At 40.6% G+C, this 19,551-nt stretch overlaps 1 protein-coding gene and 1 long non-coding RNA gene across 4 annotated transcripts in view; one reads left to right on the top strand and one right to left on the bottom strand.

The window, feature by feature from the left end:
• Positions 1-3,344: 3,344 nt before the first annotated feature.
• On the bottom strand, positions 3,345-5,556 carry LOC111550438. 3 transcript variants are annotated; one of them, XR_002734033.2, is made up of 4 exons: positions 4,986-5,556; positions 4,294-4,368; positions 3,802-3,875; positions 3,345-3,478 (listed from the first exon to the last, which is right to left on the bottom strand). It is a non-coding gene; the product is annotated as an uncharacterized LOC111550438 (long non-coding RNA). The 3 variants fall into 3 exon arrangements; XR_002734032.2 differs by having other exon boundaries at positions 5,052-5,552; XR_004228492.1 differs by lacking the exon at positions 4,986-5,556 and adding an exon at positions 4,636-4,903.
• Positions 4,260-19,551, top strand: part of FBXO11 (F-box protein 11) — a 99,710-nt gene continuing 84,418 nt past the window's right edge. The window contains exon 1 of the mRNA XM_023223860.3: positions 4,260-5,293. Within this exon, the coding sequence (XP_023079628.1) occupies positions 5,065-5,293 (229 nt within the window). The 5' untranslated portion in view covers positions 4,260-5,064. The remainder of the gene's footprint in view (positions 5,294-19,551) is intronic.

Genomic DNA, 19,551 nt, shown 5'->3' with positions numbered 1-19,551 from the left:
CTCTGTCTGTATTATTTCACAGGGAAAGGTATTAAAGTTAGATTCTATAATTCTTTACAGATAACTTCTGGGTATCATTGGATTGTGTGCTTACCAGGTTTTCCCACATATACATTAAATTTAAATCCTTAGTTCCAAGTTAATTTTCACTACCTAACTGATAAAAAATTATCTGGGCATGTACTGAAGAATAAATTTTTGCAGCTTAGTGAGATAAGTCATTCATACTCTAACAAGAATATTTTAAACAGAGCTGGTTATTCCTGCAGGGAAACCATATTCAGATCAAACTAATTTATTAAATGACATAAAAGGAGTGAGCAGCTTTGAGGTGTCTTATGTAACTGACTAAGTGCTGATGGCTTGGGACTAGATGATAGAATGACAGAGGAAAGGGAAGCTGAATCTTTGAAACGGTAAAATTATAATTTAAGAATCACAGTAAATATCACCTGCCAGGTATTGAAATGATTAAAGAGCTTATTTTTTCCACACTGCTATTGTGATAGGTTTTATAAACAAATAATTTTAAGTACACTAACCTTTTAAGCACCAGTAATTAGCTGAGAAAAACAAACACAAATGTTCTTGAAGAGAGAGCAAACCCTGAGGGAATTCAGTCCTCTGAAATTATGCTAAGTATTACTGAAATAATTCTAGGTGGCTCCCACCACCAAAAGAAATCCCTTTAAATTTTTCTCCTGTTTTCTAACATATATACTTTTTATGACAGCTAATTGACAGAATTATTTACTAATATAGGTGGATCTGCCTATGGATAAACCTTCCAGGATATTTTGGGTTCTCACCAGAACTCAAAATATTGTCTACAATGCTTCTGAATGGAAAGGGCCCTGCATTGGTAGACAGTGGCTTTGCTACGAAATAGTTAACGTTTTGTCACCTCCCTTCTTTGGAGTTTTGTTTCCTAGTCTGTTGAATACAGAAATGAGATTTAATGATCTCCAAGGTCGGTCCTAACAACTCTCAAGTTCCACAGCTGAGTTGAGTTTGAACACTTTTGCACAAAGATGACTTTAACATTTAATCCCATGAAATAAACTAAACATATGTAAAAACCAGTGATGTGGGGATAGGATAAGATTTTTTAATATCTCCCAATAGATGTTCCATTATTGTTAAACTGGGTTCTCTCTTGAGCACTTCATCAGCCATCACGGCTCCAGAAAGGGAGCAGAAGAAATGCCAAATCTCAAAAATGTTAACTACATAAGGAAAGTTCCTGACATACAGGAAGGAGAAAAATCCATTCCTTAAAACCCTGGGGGATGATGGAAAGAAGAAAAGGGTACAAGGAAGAGGTAATCAGACCCAGTGTGCTTACTTTCCATCCCCTCTCAGGGTGGAAACTAGAATTGAAGGTATGTAGTTCACATATGCGCAGAGACATAGGGAAATCCAAGAAAGTTGGAGATAGTGGATTGCTTCCCTGGACATGTCTGTGAAAACACCAAGACCTCTAGAGTTCTACTTTCAGCCTGCCAGCATGTTCAATATAACATAGGCAGAAAAATGCAACATTGTTGGACAGTGGCTCAACAACTAATAAGCCCAAAGCCAGGCTCCTGGCTCATCAAGGCCTACATGTGGTATTCAGGGAATCCAGAAGTACCCATGTGTCTCAGTGAGAACCACGAGGATCAAGGGACCTGTGGAGACTTGGGGTCAGTACAAAGAGTTTATAGTGTATAGGGCAAATGGCTCATATATGGATTTCAGCAAAAGAAATCAGCCTCAAAAGTACAGAAATGACCAGTTTTATCAGTAATAAATGATAAATGACAGTGGCTGCCATCAAACAATACCAGCCACTCCATGCCAGAAGACAACATAAGGACTGGCATTAGTGGCTTAGATGCCCTTGTAAACCTCCCTATCCCTCAGGGATGCTACCACCCTACCAGTTACTGTGTGAATTTGAAAAAGGTGCTCTCTTTCTCAAGACACTTTACTACCATCTATCAGGAAATTGTCATAATATACTAATTTTGCTTAAACAAGGCATTTTACTGCCATATGTCAGAGAACTGTTGTAATTAACTTAGAAATCTAGGGTAGGCCAGGCGCGGTGGCTCAAGCCTGTAATCCCAGCACTTTGGGAGGCCAAGACGGGTGGATCACGAGGTCAGGAGATCAAGACCATCCTGGCTAACACGGTGAAACCCCGTCTCCACTAAAAACATACAAAGAAACTAGCCGGGCGAGGTGGCGGGCGCCTGTAGTCCCAGCTACCGGGGAGGCTGAGGCATGAGAATGGCGTAAACCCGGGAGGCGGAGCTTGCAGTGAGCCGAGATCTGGCCACTGCACTCCAGCCCGGGCGACAGAGCCAGACTCCGTCTAAAAAAAAAAAAAAGAAATATAGGGTATGTAAAAGATACCCCTTATACCACATACAACAACCCTAAACCCTGCCCCCCGCCATTAATATATTGAAAGGAGAGTTGGGGAAATAAAAGGTGAAAGTAGTTATGTTTTTTTAAAAATTGAGGTGATGTGGGGACTTGAGGTTAAAATTACAGAAAATAAACAGGCTACATTTTCTTTACGTCTGAATTATTGTAAGTAAACTTTCAACTCTGCCACACCAAAATACAAACTCTTTATGCCCAATATTTTCCTTTTATTAGTATTTCCCATAACACCTTACATACATATTAATGCACACACAGAAGGAGCCAATAAGTACTTGTTAAATAAAAAAGGAAATTTTTAGAAAAATCAGAAATGATGGACACACTTAGAGTAAAATGTAATTTTCCTGCACTTTTACTTTTCCCCTATGTTTATTTGAACAAACCTAAAATTGTACCCATTTGCATCTAGCTAACAGCCATAAAAATTCGGAGTTCTCCAGCTGTTTTGTAACAGCTGTCATCCTCAAAATATTTTTTTGAGAAACATAGATCTACGCTTCTCTATTTTTTCTGGACTAAAGAGAGATCATCTCAAAATCACAGAATTCTTAAAAACTGAAAACAGGATCATGCCGTCTAAAATAAGTTCTTATTTAAACTCGGGAGGTGGGGGGTGTGACATCTAGAAAGGTGAAGTACTTTGCCTGTAGTCACACACCAAGTCTGAGACTCAACACACTACAAGATACAGGCTCGCCTCTTTGCGTCTCTTCCTCCTTCCAAAATACACTTTCCTCCCTCTCAAAAGCTTTATCACGCTTTGTAGTTGCTTAATTATCGATGTCAAACCTAGACAGCAACTGATGACACTCAAACCAGAGACATTGCCCAAAGTTCTGAAAACCAGAGAATCAGATAAACTGACAGTTTTACCACATCCAAAAAAATGCAAAACAAAAGACAGAAGGTGGAGAATCGAGAAAGAGTACATTTTATTCAGGGAATAAAAACAAGTTTCCCTTGGAGAGAGATTATGTTGGGGGCATCAGGTATAAAGGTAATTCCTCTTGAGGGTTTTTCTTTTCCTTGTAGTTTGTGGGACCTAAAAAAAAATTTAAAAAGTAAATCACATAAACAATCACAACATCAACTCATTTACTTCTCTCCTCTCACATATTAGTTTCCCACACATTGTCTATACTTCTTCAAAGAACGTATCAAATTGGCCAAAAGTCAAAGCTTTTTCAAGGTTTAGATGATCTACGATTAGGCACCGACTCCAAACTTCGGTTACCAAGCCCAAAGCTGGGAGAAGGAAATCTCCAGGGTTTGCAAATACCCTCAGCTTCGCTAAAGGGCACGAAATCTCTAGCGCTCCCTACAGCTGAGATTTTGAACCCACCTACCACAGAAAACCCGAGTTACCAAAGATTGGCTCCCTCGTTCCACTTTTTTTTCAGCTCAACAAAATCGGGTGACGGCTGGGGTAGAGGGGGAAGCTGAAACGGCGAACCGAAGGATTAATCACTTCTCCCCATTACATCAGCAACCCCCGCCCTTTCCTCCGAGCACCTCCTCTCCCAGAATCGTCGCTACGCACTGGCGCTCTCTTCGCCCACCCCCTGCTCTATTATTTGCCCCGATACCTCCCATTATCACCCGCCCCGCCACACTCCCCCTTTCCTCTTTCCCCCTCCTAGGCGGGGGAGGTAGGAAACCCGAGAGAGGAAACAGGGCGTTGAAGGGACTTCGCGATAAGAGCGGAGGCCCCATTGGCCGGAAGGTTGTACGAGAGCCTTAGATTGGCCGCCTGGACGGATTCCCCGCCCCTTTTCTCCCCGCCCATTCACCCCTCCCCCAGCCGCTCGCGGCCCTCCCCCGCGCCCCCGGCCAGCCCCGCGGCGGGGAGGGACCCACTGGGCTAGTGGAGGCTCCGGCGGTGTCAATGGCTCCTCCTGCCACGGAGCAGCAGCAGAAGCAGCGGCGACAGGGCTGAGGAGGAGGAGGAGGAGGAAAGGTTCCTTTAAGGAGGAGGAACGACGACGCCTCTTTTTCCCCCTATCTCCTCCCTTCACACTCATTTCCCCTTCGCCGAGGAGAGAAGGGGGGGAGGAGAGAGAAGAGGCCGAAGAAAGAGAAAAATTCCTCACAGAAATCTCTTTCAGGGGGTGTGGGGGGGAGGAAGAGGGAAAAAAAAAGAGCCGGGCGCCCCCTGCTCCCTCCCTCCCTTCTCTCCCTCTCTTCTTCTCCCTTCCTCACCCGCCCGCCCACTCCCCCCGCTGCCGGAGACGCCGCTCGCGAGTCGGCGGGACCGGGATCTGTCTCCTCAGCCGCCGCCGCCGCCGCGCTTCGCCTCGGGATCCCCAAGCGGCGGACGCCCTTTCTTTCTCTCGCTCTGCCGGTCTTTCTGCCTTCGTCCCTCGCGGCCGCCCCGCCCGGCGGCCTCGGCCTTCCCCGTGCGTCAGGCCCGCCCGGTCGGCCTCCCTCGGTCTCCGACTCTGTACCCGGGCCTTTCTCCGGACTCGGGGTCCCGCTCGCCCCCTCCGCCCTCAGCGTCTCCCCTTCCCCTCGCCCCTTCTCCTTCCTCCCCCCTCTCCCACTCTCCCCACCCCCTTCTCCAGCCCCGAAGCTCGCTGTGCGTGTGCGTGTGTGTGTCCCTCCGCCAACGCCGCCACCTCAGCCCGGCAAATGAACTCCGTCCGAGCCGCCAACCGGAGACCCAGGCGAGTGTCGCGGCCGCGCCCGGTGCAGCAACAGCAGCAGCAGCCCCCGCAGCAGCCGCCGCCGCAGCCACCCCAGCAGCAGCCGCCCCAGCAGCAGCCTCCGCCGCCGCCACAACAGCAGCAGCAGCAGCCTCCGCCGCCGCCACCGCCGCCTCCGCCGCTGCCTCAGGAGCGGAACAACGTCGGCGAGCGGGGTAAGGCCGCGCTCCCTCCCAGCCGCCAGCCGGCCGGGGCACCGCGGGAAGGGAGGCAGGGGCGGGCGGGGGCGGCCTGCACGCCCTAGGGGTGGGAGACCCAAGCTGAGCGGAGGCGGGTCCCCCGGTGCCGCAGTGTCAGCCGGGGCCGGGCCGGCAGGAAAAGCCGCGGCTTCCCTACTCGCCCGGGCTCTCGCTCAGGCCGCGCTTTGTTTGGTTTCGGGGGCTCGGCACCCTCCACCCCCACCCATCCCTTTGGCTTCTCGGCTCGCTCACGGACCCCGCGGAAGTCTGTTGACCGGGGCGGGGGGGGGGGGGGGAAGGCGAGCGGCGTGATTTCTCCCTTTTCTGCTGCCTTCCATGGTTTAGTCTGTCTCTTTCTAATGGTAGGTTGGGGGGAGCAACTGGGAGCGATCGGGCGGTGGGGTTGGCTGGGGAACTTGTTTTCCCCCATTTTTCTGTGTTAGCCTACCCGTTCCTGGGGAGGAGCGGGAGAGGGGAATCGGGGTGGTCTGTGGTGTTGGCCGGGGAACTTGTTTCCCCCGCCCCCCCGTCCCTGGTCACGGGGTAGGGGGAGCAGCGACTCCTCTCCCAACCCCACAATGTTTGCTGCGCAGTTTGCCTTTAGTTACAGAACCCCTGGGAAGGACCCGTTGAATCAAGACCTTTAAATAAATAAATATAGAATCCATCGGCCATTTCCAGCCCCCTCCCTCGTGTGCAGTGCAGTTACCCTTCCGCTCTATCGACACCCCCTTGCCTGTCCTCCCCTAGCGACCCCCCATGCCGCGGTGCTACTCTCCGTCTCCTAGTGGGGTTTGAACGCCCCTTCCTTAGAACTGGCCCCTTGGAATATTGTGTGTGTGTGTGCGTGTGTGTGTGTGTGTGTGCGCGCGCGCGCGCGCGCATGTGTGTGTGTTGTGTCCAAGGCCTAGTGAAATGTGTCATTTGGACCCAACTGTGCAGCACTGTCTGGTAACCACCATTGTCTAAGGGCTGAGGCTCCCTGGGATTGAAATCCTGCTTTAGCAAAAATAATGTTCAGTTCTACTTGGATGATATGGTTATTTTGGGAGGTTTATGAGGTGGGGTGTTGCACCTTGGTCTCCAAACATAACCATTCTCTTTATTAATTAGCTGTTCGCAGTAGTGGTGGAGGTCAGAACCGTATTTATGTGTACGGTTGTTGTTTTAAGGAGGAGGAGGATTGTTAGGAGACATTTTGCGTGTTTTAGTTGGCGGATTAAGGTTAATTTTACATGCGTTGGTTGTCACACCTCCATTGATTAAAGAGATTGAGATTAAATGTTTTTTTAGGTTAGACATTATTTCCTTAAAAACGGTTTCATTGTTGTACTTGATCAAAATATTTAACAAATTGAGGAGGGAGATGTTAATCGGAAAATAGTTTAAAAGGCTTTCTCACCAGTCACTGTTAAAGATAGTCTTAGAGAAAGCAGTTTGCTATATGTTGCCTGAAAGAATGTGATGTTTCAAGGCAGTTAGAGATCTTGTGCAACATAATTGGCAAATGTGTTTTGTTTCTTTGATACATTTACCATTTTGGGGGTAAATTTTAAAAATCTGTAGTCTCGTTATTTCCTTTCACGTATGTATATCAGTGTTCTGATGTTCCATTCAAATAACGTTCGTCTTCTTCCAGAATTGGCGCTATATGTAGTACAGTTGACAAATATTTTTGAGAAAATAGTGACACTCGTTTGAAATTTTAGCATTTAATATTAAGGATTCTATTGCTACAGTAAGCTTTTTCAAGATGCGGTTAATAATATTAGCATTGGATCAAAACGTGTCAGGCAAAGTTATTTTAGTCCCATTGTGTATTTTAAAATGTTTACTGTGAATTTTCATTTCAAGATTTGTGTGTAATTTCGAACTTAGTTGATGTAATTTTCTCTTGGACACTTTTATTCATATGTTCAAAATTATTAGCCACTGAGGTCTATTTCCATTTCTATTTGAAGTAAAGTGACTTGGTTGTCGGCAGTCACATGCCAGAGTGTCAGTTTTCTTCTCACTGATGTCCATAAACTGTCAAAAATATTCATGAATCCAAATTTCAGTATGTGCCCAACCAAATGGTAAATGAAATTCACTGTAGAATTGTTGCTTCTCTGCAGCTAGTAGAAACCGTTCTGGAGATTCTGTGTTGGCACAGAGGGGAAAAGAACTTTAGGGAAAGTAGTATGAGTCTTAAAGAGGGCACATAAATGGCCTTAAAATGAATACATTAAGTTGAATTCGTAAACTAAAATAATAAAGATGTTGCCAGCCACATGTAAAAATATGTTATTCTTTGAAAAATTGACATTTTAATTACATTTTTTTAAATGTCCGATTCATATAATGATGAGAAGTTAGCTAAGAATACTCTATTTCGAAAGTTTTATGGAGTACGCAAAGTGTCACTTTGTAGTTTGGAAAGAAAGGAGGGATTTTGTTGTTGCTAGTTTAAGAATATGCGGGTTTAATTATTACAAGATAATTAAAGAACTAAAGCTAAGAGTGTATGTGTGGTGTTTTTGTTATTTTTTTTTTTTTACCTTTTACTAACTCTTAATGGATATGTAACATTTGCATTAGGATCTTGGATAGAGTTACTTAATAGTGGATCACACAATTTTCCAGATAGGGAATCAAAGTGAGACTCACTGTTTTAAGACAAACTAGTTCAGAGTGTATATAAAATCATTTGTTTTATATAAAGATGCATCTTAGGTTCTTTAGTGGTGATAAAATAGTTACAGTATAATATGTTTTCAGGCAAAAAGTTGTCAGAGTGGTCTTTAGCTGCTTGTTTGCCCACAGGTTAATTGGTGTAAAAACTTCCTTGACACTGCTTTTAAATATATTTATATAACACATGTGTGTATATGTGTGTGTGTGTGTATTTGTGTATATATGTGTTTGTGCATACATTATGTGTGTGTCTATACATTTTGTCTTATCTATAATGGCCAGTGTTTGAAGAAGAAAGAAACTAGACCCTATAGATTAAAATCTTATGAGGATTTTTCAAAGCTTTCCATGGGGGAGCATTTCTTAGACCCCATGTAAGGAAATATTGGCCTGGATATTTCATGGAATGTTGTGTTCACTCATTATCTGAAATGATCAGCTATCCTAAGACTAAATACTAGCCTCATCATTAGCTTTTTTAATTTCTTAAATTCCTGAGATTGGGATTTCATGTACCACATTAAGCTAGTAGAATTGTATTTTACGGGCCTGGAGCAGTGGCTCACGCCTGTAATCCCAGCACTTTAGGAGGTTGAGGCAGGCGAATCACGAGGTTAGGAATTCAAGACCAGCCTGGCTAACATAGTGAAACCTCGTCTTTACCAAAAATACAAAAATGAGCCGGGCATGGTGGCACACACCTGTAATCCCAGCTACTCAGGAGGCTGAGGCAGGAGAATCGCTTAAACCTGGGAGGCTGAGGTTGCAGTGAGCTGAGATCACACCATTGCACTCCAGCCCGGGTGACAGTGCGAGACTCACTCTCAAAAAAAAAAAAAGAAGAATTGTATTTCACCCAGTGACATTTTGGTAATATGGTCCATGATTAAATGAAACAGTAGTGTGGGATTGGATTTTTGATACTTGTTTTGTTTTAAAATTCTAAAAGGAGTTGGCTTTTGCAACCTGTTTGGATTAATTTATTGTCTTTATTGTAGGAATGTATTTTGTAATATTTTTAGACGTATGGGGAAAGCTTACAAGTCTACAGAAGTGCTGTGTGTTCTCATCAGTAATTTTTAGTTGTTAAAATTAATTACTTTGGGCCAGGTGCGGTGGCTCATGCCTGTAATCCCAGCACTTTGGGAGGCTGAGGCAGGCGGATCAGAAGGTCAGGAGATTGAGACCATCCTGGCTAACACGGTGAAACCCCATCTCTACTAAAAATACAAAAAATTAGCCAGGTGTGGTGGTGGCTGCCTGTAGTCCCAGCTACTCAGGAGTCTGAAGCAGGAGAATGGCATGAACCCGGGAGGCGGAGCTTGCAGAGAGCCGAGATTGTGCCACTGCACTCCAGCCTGGGCGACAGAGCTGGACGACTGAGCCAGACTCTATCTCAGAAAAAATAAAATTTAAAAAAAAAAATTACTTCGAACTGAGATTGCACCACGGCACTCCAGCCTGGGTGACAGAATGAGACTCCATCTCAAAAAATAAATAGTAAATAAAATACAATTAATTACTTTGAATAGGTAATATTTCCACATAGTTTAAAATTCAAAAGGCCCTTTTGTACACCTGTCTCCAGCTACTAAATTCTCCTACCTGGAATCTAATAACTGTTACTAGTTTCTCATTTATTACCTTTTAATGAAAGATGAATTTGGGTTCTGGAAATAATCTTGACATGGGAGTTTTTGAAAATAGATGTAATTTTTTTGGTAATTATTGGAAAAGTCACAGGACTGTTTTGAAGTGCTGAAAATTTAATTGTGATATTTATAGTTCAAGAAATTTGATGAATGCATTAATAGATTTTACTATTCATTTCTACTCTGAACTAATCTTGTAGAATAAAAACCTAGTCTCTCTAATCCCATATTTCTTACCTATGATAATGGAATTACAGGGTTTTTTAAAAACTCTAATCATTCAGTACATATAATATTACATAAAATATTCCTAGTGGGGAGATATATATATATATACTTTTTTCTTGGTACTGTACTAATGAGGAATGAGCTATGTATTTATAATATGCAGAGCAGCCAGGACGCTCCTTGCTGTTGTAGTCAGGAATGCTAGTTATACTTTCTGTGGCATTGTTATAGCTCGTGATGTTTTACCTTCATGGATCCTCTGCAGTCTTAATAGAGGAGTTCTGGACAAGGAACATGATTTTTCCTGTTTTAGGAAGTAAGTACTGTGGGGTACTACTCTCTCATCTGGTGGCTAACCCTTCCGAATGTATCCCATGAGAGGAGACAGTGCCACTCAACCTTTTGGGGGCAAGAAGTATGGGAGCTGTAAAAAGAGCCTATTTTTTCAAAGTTTGGAACTTACTTGAGGGATAGAAATAGAGTAGTGTTGCTGTTAGTGTTAAAGTTATGCTGATCAGGCCTAAGAGCTCTCCTTATCCTGCTTTTCTCCCTTTACTGGAAATTCTGAGAAACCCAAGGAAAGACCAACCAGCTTGGAGACCTACTAGTAAGGCAAGGAACCACAAGTAGTTCCTGATCTGTTAGTGAGAACCCCTGGTTTGAGTATTTTCTCAAGTTCCCCCACCACCATTTGTTTTAACTTTGAAAGTAACCAGTCTACAGCAATGAGCTGTTTCAACATGTGGTCTCTTATTGTCCCCCTATTTATCCCTGATATTAAAGTTACTCTTATTTTGTGTCTATCTTGTCCCACTTACCTTTGAAGTTTATTATTCTGTTTTAGACCTTCCAGTTCACTAATTTAAAAGACCTTTGAAATACTTTCTTATCTTCCACACAGTTCTAGTATGTGACTTTGTTGGTGAGGTATTCCCCAAATTGCGGTTGCTACCCTCTGAAAATAAAATTATGAAGATACACTATAAGGAATGAGACAGTATGATGTAAAGAGCTCAGAGTTAAAGCTAGCTGGATCTGGGTTCTAATCCTGACTACACATCTGATTAGCTATTTAATATTTGGGTGAGTAGTGTTAACCTCTCTGAGCCTTACTTTGTAATCTTTCAAGTGGGGATAACACCTGCTTTATAGAACATTTGTAAGGATGAGAGCTAGTGAAGTACCTAGCACATGATAGATATTTAATAAATGATAGGTCTTATTAAAAAAAAAAGGATTGTATCAGCTGTGTATAAAATTAAACCCAATAGATAAAATTCAATCTGTATGACTTGTTTTAACCTCAGAGAAACTGATTTGTTTAACCCTTATACCAATTCTATAAGGTAGATTTTATTACTTTATTTTTTAATAAATGAAGAAGTAGAGGCTCAGCTATACAACAATGAAGATGCATAGTAAGTAGCAAAAAATAATTTCTAAATTGATTTGTATCACCTAATCTTTCTGTAAACAAGGGAAGATACCAAAATACATTTGGCAGAATGTCTGTATAACTTTCAGGGGATGCAATAACCTGGCCCTTGAAGCAGATCTGTCCCCTATCCTATTCCATCTGTCCTATTGGAGATGGCTACACTAGTCTGATGCTATAGATTGTTCACTTACCTGGTTTCACATTTTTCAAGTAATCTTCTGATTATAATTTTACCTCTCATGTAGATTTGTCTCAAGATGAGACTGTGTTTATTGACCAGCGTGTTTTTCCAGTGTGTTGATGAGATCATTAATCACTCATTATACAAAAAAGGGTAGATTTCCCCTGAATTACTCATAAGTTATGAATAAAGGGTATTAACTGGTTTTAGCTCATGGTTATAGGCTGGACTATTTCAGGAGGGGAAAAATGTGAGTTAAATTAGTTTTAGACTTCAGTGGTAATTTTGACTGGTTTGTGGACTAAATATTCTTTTCTCACCATAGTTTGGTGTGTTTCTTTATATGTGTAGCTTGGAGTTTTTATATATGTTTGTTGAGCACAAGAAATGTGCTTAAACTTAATCCTTAGAAAATAGAGAAATGAAACCAACTAACTTCCTTTACATGATTTATTTCAGTTGAAGGCAAATATCAAAAATATTTATTTTATTTTGAAAATGAATGCATTAATTGCATTTAAAACATTTTTTAAACACCCCAAATAAGATAGCATGTTAAAGCAAGTGTGAGTTCAATATGTTAATTGCTTGCTCTCCCAGTTTCTAAAAACCCAGTTGTTAAATGTTTTGTTCTTTTTAACAAATGGAAGATCATGGGGCTATGTTCAAAAAGGGGAGAAAATTGTTTTCTTCCATATGGTGACTAAACCTTAAAAAACATTAAGGAATACTTTCACATCTCATGAGAGAAGAGGTGTCATTCATCCTTTTTTGTTTGTAAAGAGAGCTTGTCTGTTTTCTCATACTTAGAAATTATTTGAAGGCTAGAAATGGAATAAGAATATGTACTTTTAGTTATTTTTCTGATAGTAGTAATAATCTCATTTTTACTGCTTTTCCCTAGTGAACAACACTCCTTTTCCAGATGGTTGAGTTGAACTGGGGCAAAATCTTTGTTGGAAGTTTTTCTTTTTCTTTTCTTTTCCTTTTTTTTTTTTTTTTTTTGGTTTGAAACACAGTCTCACCCTGTCACCCAGGCTGGAGTGCAATGGTATGATCTTGGCTCACTGCAGCCTCTGCCTCCTGGGTTCAAGTGATTCTCCTGCCTCAGCCTCCTGAGTAGCTGGGATTACAGGTGCACACCACCACACCTGGCTAATTTTTGCATTTTTAGTAGAGACGGAGTTTCACCATGTTAGCAAGCTGGTCTCAAACTCCTGACGTGAAGTGATTTGCCCACCTCAGCCTCCCGAAATGTTGGGATTACAAGCGTGAACCACATTACCTGACCAGAAGTTTTTCTTTGGTGTGAAATTAACTGGCCACTATGTGGATTTGCTTTTGATATTGATGTCTTTGGTACCATAGTATAACCAACTGACTTGAATCAGTTTAGCCTTTGCTGATTTGCCAACTCTACTTGGGTTTAGATACAGTAAATTCTTTTTTATAGCAAAGGATTGATTTTTCTATCTTGCATCCATAGTATATAACATACTGTATAAAAGAACATGTGGCTTTATGAGATTCTAACACTTAGGAGGAAAGGGGATGGGGAAGAGGAAGAGCATATAACTATTTTTTATTCCCTTGTTATATTTTGAGATGGACAACATTGGTATGTATGTCACTAGTTATTGTTTCTTCCCACATAATTGATCATAACTTTTTGAAAAAAAAAAAAAAAAGAAGCTTTAAAGAGAATTAGAAGTGAATAAAATTTAACAAATGAAAAGCAGGAGTTTTTCCAGACTTCTATCATAGTAAAGAAGAAAGATCAAAGATTTGTTGAAAGAAATACAAGTTGGAGTAAGGCATTGTATTTTGAAAGCTAGTGTTTTTAGCAAAGGGTTCTTATGGTAGAGGAAATTATGGACTCGCTCACTTTTTTTCATATAAGGTCAGCAATACATAAAAGAAGCCACTAAAGTACTTCACAGTTGTGTATGAATGACTGATACCTTCATAATTCTCAGAAAGATATTTGCATTTTTAAGAGACTGATTATGATAATTTGTCAAATTTTGGTATTTTAGGCCAAGTAAAAGGGGGAAGCAAAGTCAAACAATTGGGTTGGGCATGGTGGCTCACACCTGTAATCCTAGCACTTTTTGGGAGGCCGGGTGGGGTGGATCGCTTGAGCCCAGGAGTTTGAGAACAGCCTGGGCAACTTGGCGAAACCCTGTCTCTACAAAAAATACAAAATTAGCTGGGGGGTGGTGGCCCATGCCTGTAGTCCCAGCTACTCAGGAGGTTGAGGTGAGAGGATCACCTGAGTCCAGGGAGGTCAAGGCTGCAGTGAACTGTGATCAAGCCACTACACTCCATCCTGGGTGACAGTTTTAAGACCCAGACTCAAAAAAAAAGAAAGAAACAATTTGGAAAAAGACTTTTCTGGTAGGAGTGATGCTTCAGAGGCAAATAACGTATTGGGGAGGGGGAAGGTAGAGCAGGGGGAGAGTAGAGGATTCCTGCAAGAATCACTTAACGTTACATGTTTGTTTCTTTTCCTGATCTTTTTCTGACTTTTAAATTTTTCTCTTAAAGTTTTACTTTTTAAAAAATACTCAAAAGACTAATTTTGGGTTGAGGATTGCGAGGGAGAGAAGTACAGTATGTATGGATCGCTTGCTTTAGCAACAGTTGTTTGAACTAGAAACAGTCTGTAGTTTTTAGAAAATAAATGGCTATGTACATTTAAAACTATATAGTTACGGCCGGGCATGGTGGCTCACGCCTGCAATCCCAGCACTTTGGGAGGCCGAGGTGGGTGGATCACGATGTCAGGAGTTTGAGACCAGCCTGGCCAACATGGTGAAACCCCGTCTCTACTAAAAATACAAAAATTATCCGGGTGTGGTGGCAGGCGCCTGTAATCCCAGCTACTCGGGAGGTTGAGGCAGGAGAATCGCCTGAAACCGGAAGGCAGAGGTTGCAATGAGCCCAGATAGTGCCACTGTACTCCAGCCTGGGTAGAAGAGCGAAACTCTGTCTCAAAAGCAACAACAAATCTATATAGTTATTTAAATTGTGGGAATAATTTCTATTAATCTTCTTTAAGCTTTTAATTGAAATATATAAGTTCACAAATCATCAGTATACAGCTTACTTTTCATGAAGTAAACACATCTGTGTAACCAAAAATACCTAGAGCAAGGAATAAAACACTACCAGTAACCCAGAAGTGTCACCCTTGAAGAGCCTTCCTAGACACTACTCCCAACCCCATCTTTCTGATTGCTTGGATTACTTGTACCTGTTTCTGAACTTTATGTAAATGTAACCCCTCAGTATGTACTCCTGTGTGTCTGACAGAATTCTCCCTTAATATTTGTTGTGAGCTTCATCCGTATTGTTGCTTGTATCATTAGTTTTTTCATTGTTCATTCTTGTTGCTGTTTAATATTATATTGCATGAATATACTACAATTGATGGACATAGGATTGTTTTTGTGTTTGGCTGTCAGGAGTAGTGCTACTGTGAGCATTCCTTTTTTTTTAATTTAATTTTTCTGCATTTTTTTCTTTGCATATGTGAGCATTCTTATACACTTGCCACATTCTGTATGAGTTTTATACCTCAGCATATACCATTGCTGATGTTTTCTCAAAGACAGAATTTCCATTTACTTTACAAGAAATGGAAACTAAAACAACTTTAAGGCATATGACTATGGCATATCATAGTTATGTTACTAAAATAATCGACTGGTAATTATTTTATTTTAAATATTGGTGTTTTTCTTGAGTCTCTTGGTATCCTTTAACAGTTCAGTCTTGAGGCTTACAGTATTAACCTTTTCCACAAAATACAGAGGAGGAGACTGCCATGTTCTTTTCCATTTTCATTTTTTGCAGATAGCCATATTTGTTATTAAAACATGTTGGGTTATTGTAAACGTTGTTTTTGTGCTAAAATTTTTTATCCACAGATTTGATTCATTTAAACTTTGGACAAATAAACATTTAATAGTTCTTTTAATTTTAAGTGTTTGCAAATAGACAGTCAAAATCTAAGGAACTTTTTTCCCACTAGTCAGAAAGTTTGTTCTCTAACTTGATACCACTTTGATTTCCCACCAGAGATTGTAGATTGGGTTGCTTTGAGGAGGGGAAGACATCTTTTTTGTATTTAAGGATTTAAAACAATACTGTGGACTTTAATATGTGATTCTGGGCTTTCATTCCAAAAACTTGCTTCCTTTTGCTGCTGAAGTGGTGATAAGTAATTTTGTTTCTCCATTTAAGTTTGGAACCTGTTTCTTACTCCTTTAAAGCTTATCTCTTTAACACTTATGAAAATATTTTGCTGTTATTTGGACAGTTCTTTCATTTTTAGTTTCCTCGTATTCTTGACTACCCTTTATTGTCTTACAGTAAGCTTATTTTAAAATTGTGAAACTTTCACAGAAAAGTGGGGCACATTTTGCTTTTAGAGATGTTTTTCTGGTCCTTGACTGCACCTTTCCATTCCTGGTGTATAGGAGGAAGGTGAAAAAGTGCCTCTGCCCAGCATCCTTGATAAGTTCTTCAAGTGAAAGTTTGTACTAAAGTGCTAGTGGCATATAAACTTGTATTCCTCATGATACAAATATCCCCTGAGAATGACAGATGGGACTCTGTTCATCAGGAACTACTTACTTGAAATTGATGATACAGTAGCCTTAGATAGCAAAGGAGGAACATTTCATTATTTCACGTTTGCTCTTTCAGCACTTAACCAGTCCAGTATTAATGCTAACAGTTGATCTTTCTTATCCACAAAAAGCAGTGTGGAGGAGACTGCCCTTGCTTTCCATTTTCTTTTTTCAACACATAGCCACATTCGGTAAATGTTGCCATTTACTGAACATTATCCCTAAGTTTGGGGATAAGGAGCCTGAGCTTCGGGGTGACTTTTATGTCTTCCGTTTTTCCAGAGTGGTTTCTTAATCTTATTTCTAAATGAGAGGATTTTTTAGTAAGATGACTTCTGAGATGCTCTAAAATTCTTTATCATTTGGGTTGCCAGTGTAAATCAGCAAGGTTTCAATTTGTTAGCTTGTTATCACACAAACGTAGTTCTTGCCCTTGTGGAAGTTAAAATTAAGAAACAGAGTTTCAATAAAATTTGAAATTAGTATGAAGTGCAAGTGAGCTTGTTGGTTTTATTTTCATTGTCTTCTGGTTTATTTTTCTTCTAAGAAGTAGAAATCAACTTTTATATTGAATAGATTCATAATTTATCTCCTGAGCCAGCCCATGTTTTTCTGCCTGAATAAGATACATACATATTTCTAAGGATAGAGATACATAGATCTGTCTATCCTCATATCTCCAGTTTGTGTATATATATGCACATACACAATGTTTTATAAACACTGAAGTTTCATTTGTAACCTTAGCCTTAGACTGTTTGCAAGACCAGCAGAATATGTTAAAAGAATTTTCTGTGAAATGTTAATAAGATGAAGGCTTGTAATGACTGCCAAAGTCTGGTATATGTTCTGCCATTTGTTTATTTGTTTTATTTATTTTTTTTGAGAAAGAGTCTCACTCTGTCATCCAGGCTCAAGTGCAGTGGTGCAACGTTGACTCACTGCAACCTCCACCTCCTGGGTTCAAGCAGTTCTCGTGCCTCAGCCTCCCGAGTAGCTGGGATTACAGGCGCATGTCACCAAGCCTGATTCACTTTTTTGTATTTTTAGTAGAGACAGGGTTTCACCATGTGGGCCAGGCTGGCAGTTATTTAGTGAATTACCTTTGGACCACACTTCAAAAGTTGTTACAGCCTAGCGATTATGTTACAGCATTTTAATGTAAGTGACTTAAAAAAAAAAGTCTAGATAAGAAAGTTAATTGCAGAGTTGCGGTAATTAATCTTGTTTTTGTGGTATTAGCTTTTTTCATTATATTCATTGTTTTGGCTGTTATATTCATTGTTTTAGCCATGTATCTAGAAATTGAAGGTAGGAGGACAGGTTTAAATTATACATTACTAGAATCTAAGCACTTCAGTTGCAAAGATAAAGTAACACTTTGTTTCCTCATAAGCATGTTTAATCCCACATAGCAAGTAGTAGTTGTAACTCCCAGGATGCTTTTATGAATCTTTCTGATTCTGCATTGCAGCATGTCAGAGGAAACCTGTACTCTATTTCTGCATCATTTGAGAACCTTGTAGCTGAAATATCTAGAGTTGAAAAACTGAGCTGGAAGATCTGGATGTAGGGAGCTCGACCAGAGTCTGTAAAGTTTAGGGGGCTAGGAAAGTGTTATGTACCAATCAAAGACATGCGTTAACAACAGATACAATGAAACTGGGAATATATACCCTTTTGGGTGAAATGTCTAAACATTTTTGGTGAAATGTTAACTAGTGTCTTGGGATGGTGGTGGTGAGTTGATTTTTTTTATTGTTTTACATTTCTTTGCTTTTCAAATACTGCATATGGAATCTACAGGGAGGGAGTCTTCGTGACATTGTCTTTGGCAGTGATTTCATGGATATAACACCTAAAGGATAGGCAACAAAAGTAAAAACAGACAAGTGAGACATCAAACTACAAAACTTCTACACAGCAAAGGAAACAGTCAACAAAGTGAAAGGACATCCTATGAAATGGGAGAAAATATTTGCAAACCATGTATCTGATAAGGAGTTAATCTCCAAAATATTTAAGGATCTTCTACAACTTAGTGGCAGAAAAACTAATAACCTATTTGAAAATGAACTAAAGACTTCAATAGACATTCTCCAGAGAAGACATACAGATGGTAAGCAGGTATATGGAAAAAGGCTCAACATCATTGATCATCAGGGAAATGCAAATAAAAACCCACAATGAGATATCTTCTTACCCCTCTTAGGATGACTGTTAAAAAAAAAAACACAAATGACAAGTGTTGGTGAAAATAGGGAGAATTTGAACGCCTTACACACTGTTGGTAGAAATGCAAAAAGGTATAACTATTATGGAAAACAGTGTGGAGGTCCTCAAAAAATTAAAAATAGAACTACCATATGATCCAGCAGTTCTACTTCCAAGTATTTATTCAAAAGAAATGAAATCAGGAACTTGAAGAAGTACTAGCACTCCCATGTTTTTAATAGCACTATTCACAATAGCCAAGATGTGGAAACAGCCCACAACATGTCCATTGACAGTTGAAGAAATAAACTGTGGCATATAAATACAATGGAATATTATTCATTCTTAAGGAATTCTGCAATGTGCAACATTGATGTACTTTGAGGATATTATGCTAAATGAAATAAGCCAATCACAAATATTTGCATGATTTCATTTAAATGAAGTTATCAAAAATAGTCGAATTTATAGAAGCAAAGAGTCGAATCGTGGTTGCCAGGGTGAAAGGGAGGGGAGGGGGAAATGGGGAGTTACTAGTCAGCAGGCATGAAATTTCAGTTAAGCAGGATGAATAAGTTCCGTTGTACAATATTGTACCTATAGTCAACAGTACTGTATTGCACACTTAAATATTTGTTAAGAAGGTAGTATTCATGTATAAGAATAAAGTAAAACTAAAAAGTAATAATTTGGCAGTGGCTCATGCCTGTAATCCCAGCATGTTGGGAAGCAGAGGCAGGAGGATCGCTTGAGCCTGGGAGTTTGATACTAGTCTGAACAACATAGGGAGACTCTGTCTCTACAAAAAAATTAAAAAACAAAAATCCCAGTGTGGTGGCACATGCCTGTGGTCCCAACTGCTGAGGAGGCTGAGATGGGAGGATCACTTAAGCTCTAGAGGTCAAGGCTTCAGTTAGTTATGATTGCACCACCACATTCCAGCCTGAGCAGTAGAGCAAGACCCTGTCTCAATAATAATTATAATAATTTTCTTTTTTTTTTTTTAGACGGGGTCTCGCTCTGTCACCCAGACTGGAGCTCAATGGCACAGTCTTGGCTCACTGCAACCTCTGCCTCCTGAGTTCAAGCAGTCTCCTGCCTCAGCCTCCCAAGTAGTTGGGATTATAGGCGCCTGCCACCATGTCCAGTTAATTTTTTGTATTTTTAGTAGAGATGGGGTTTCGTCATGTTGGCCAGTCTGGTGTCAA

This window comes from Piliocolobus tephrosceles, chromosome 15 (assembly GCF_002776525.5).
Source record: "Piliocolobus tephrosceles isolate RC106 chromosome 15, ASM277652v3, whole genome shotgun sequence".
Taxonomy (NCBI): domain Eukaryota; kingdom Metazoa; phylum Chordata; class Mammalia; order Primates; family Cercopithecidae; genus Piliocolobus; species Piliocolobus tephrosceles.
This window is presented reverse-complemented; position numbering and strand designations above follow the sequence as displayed.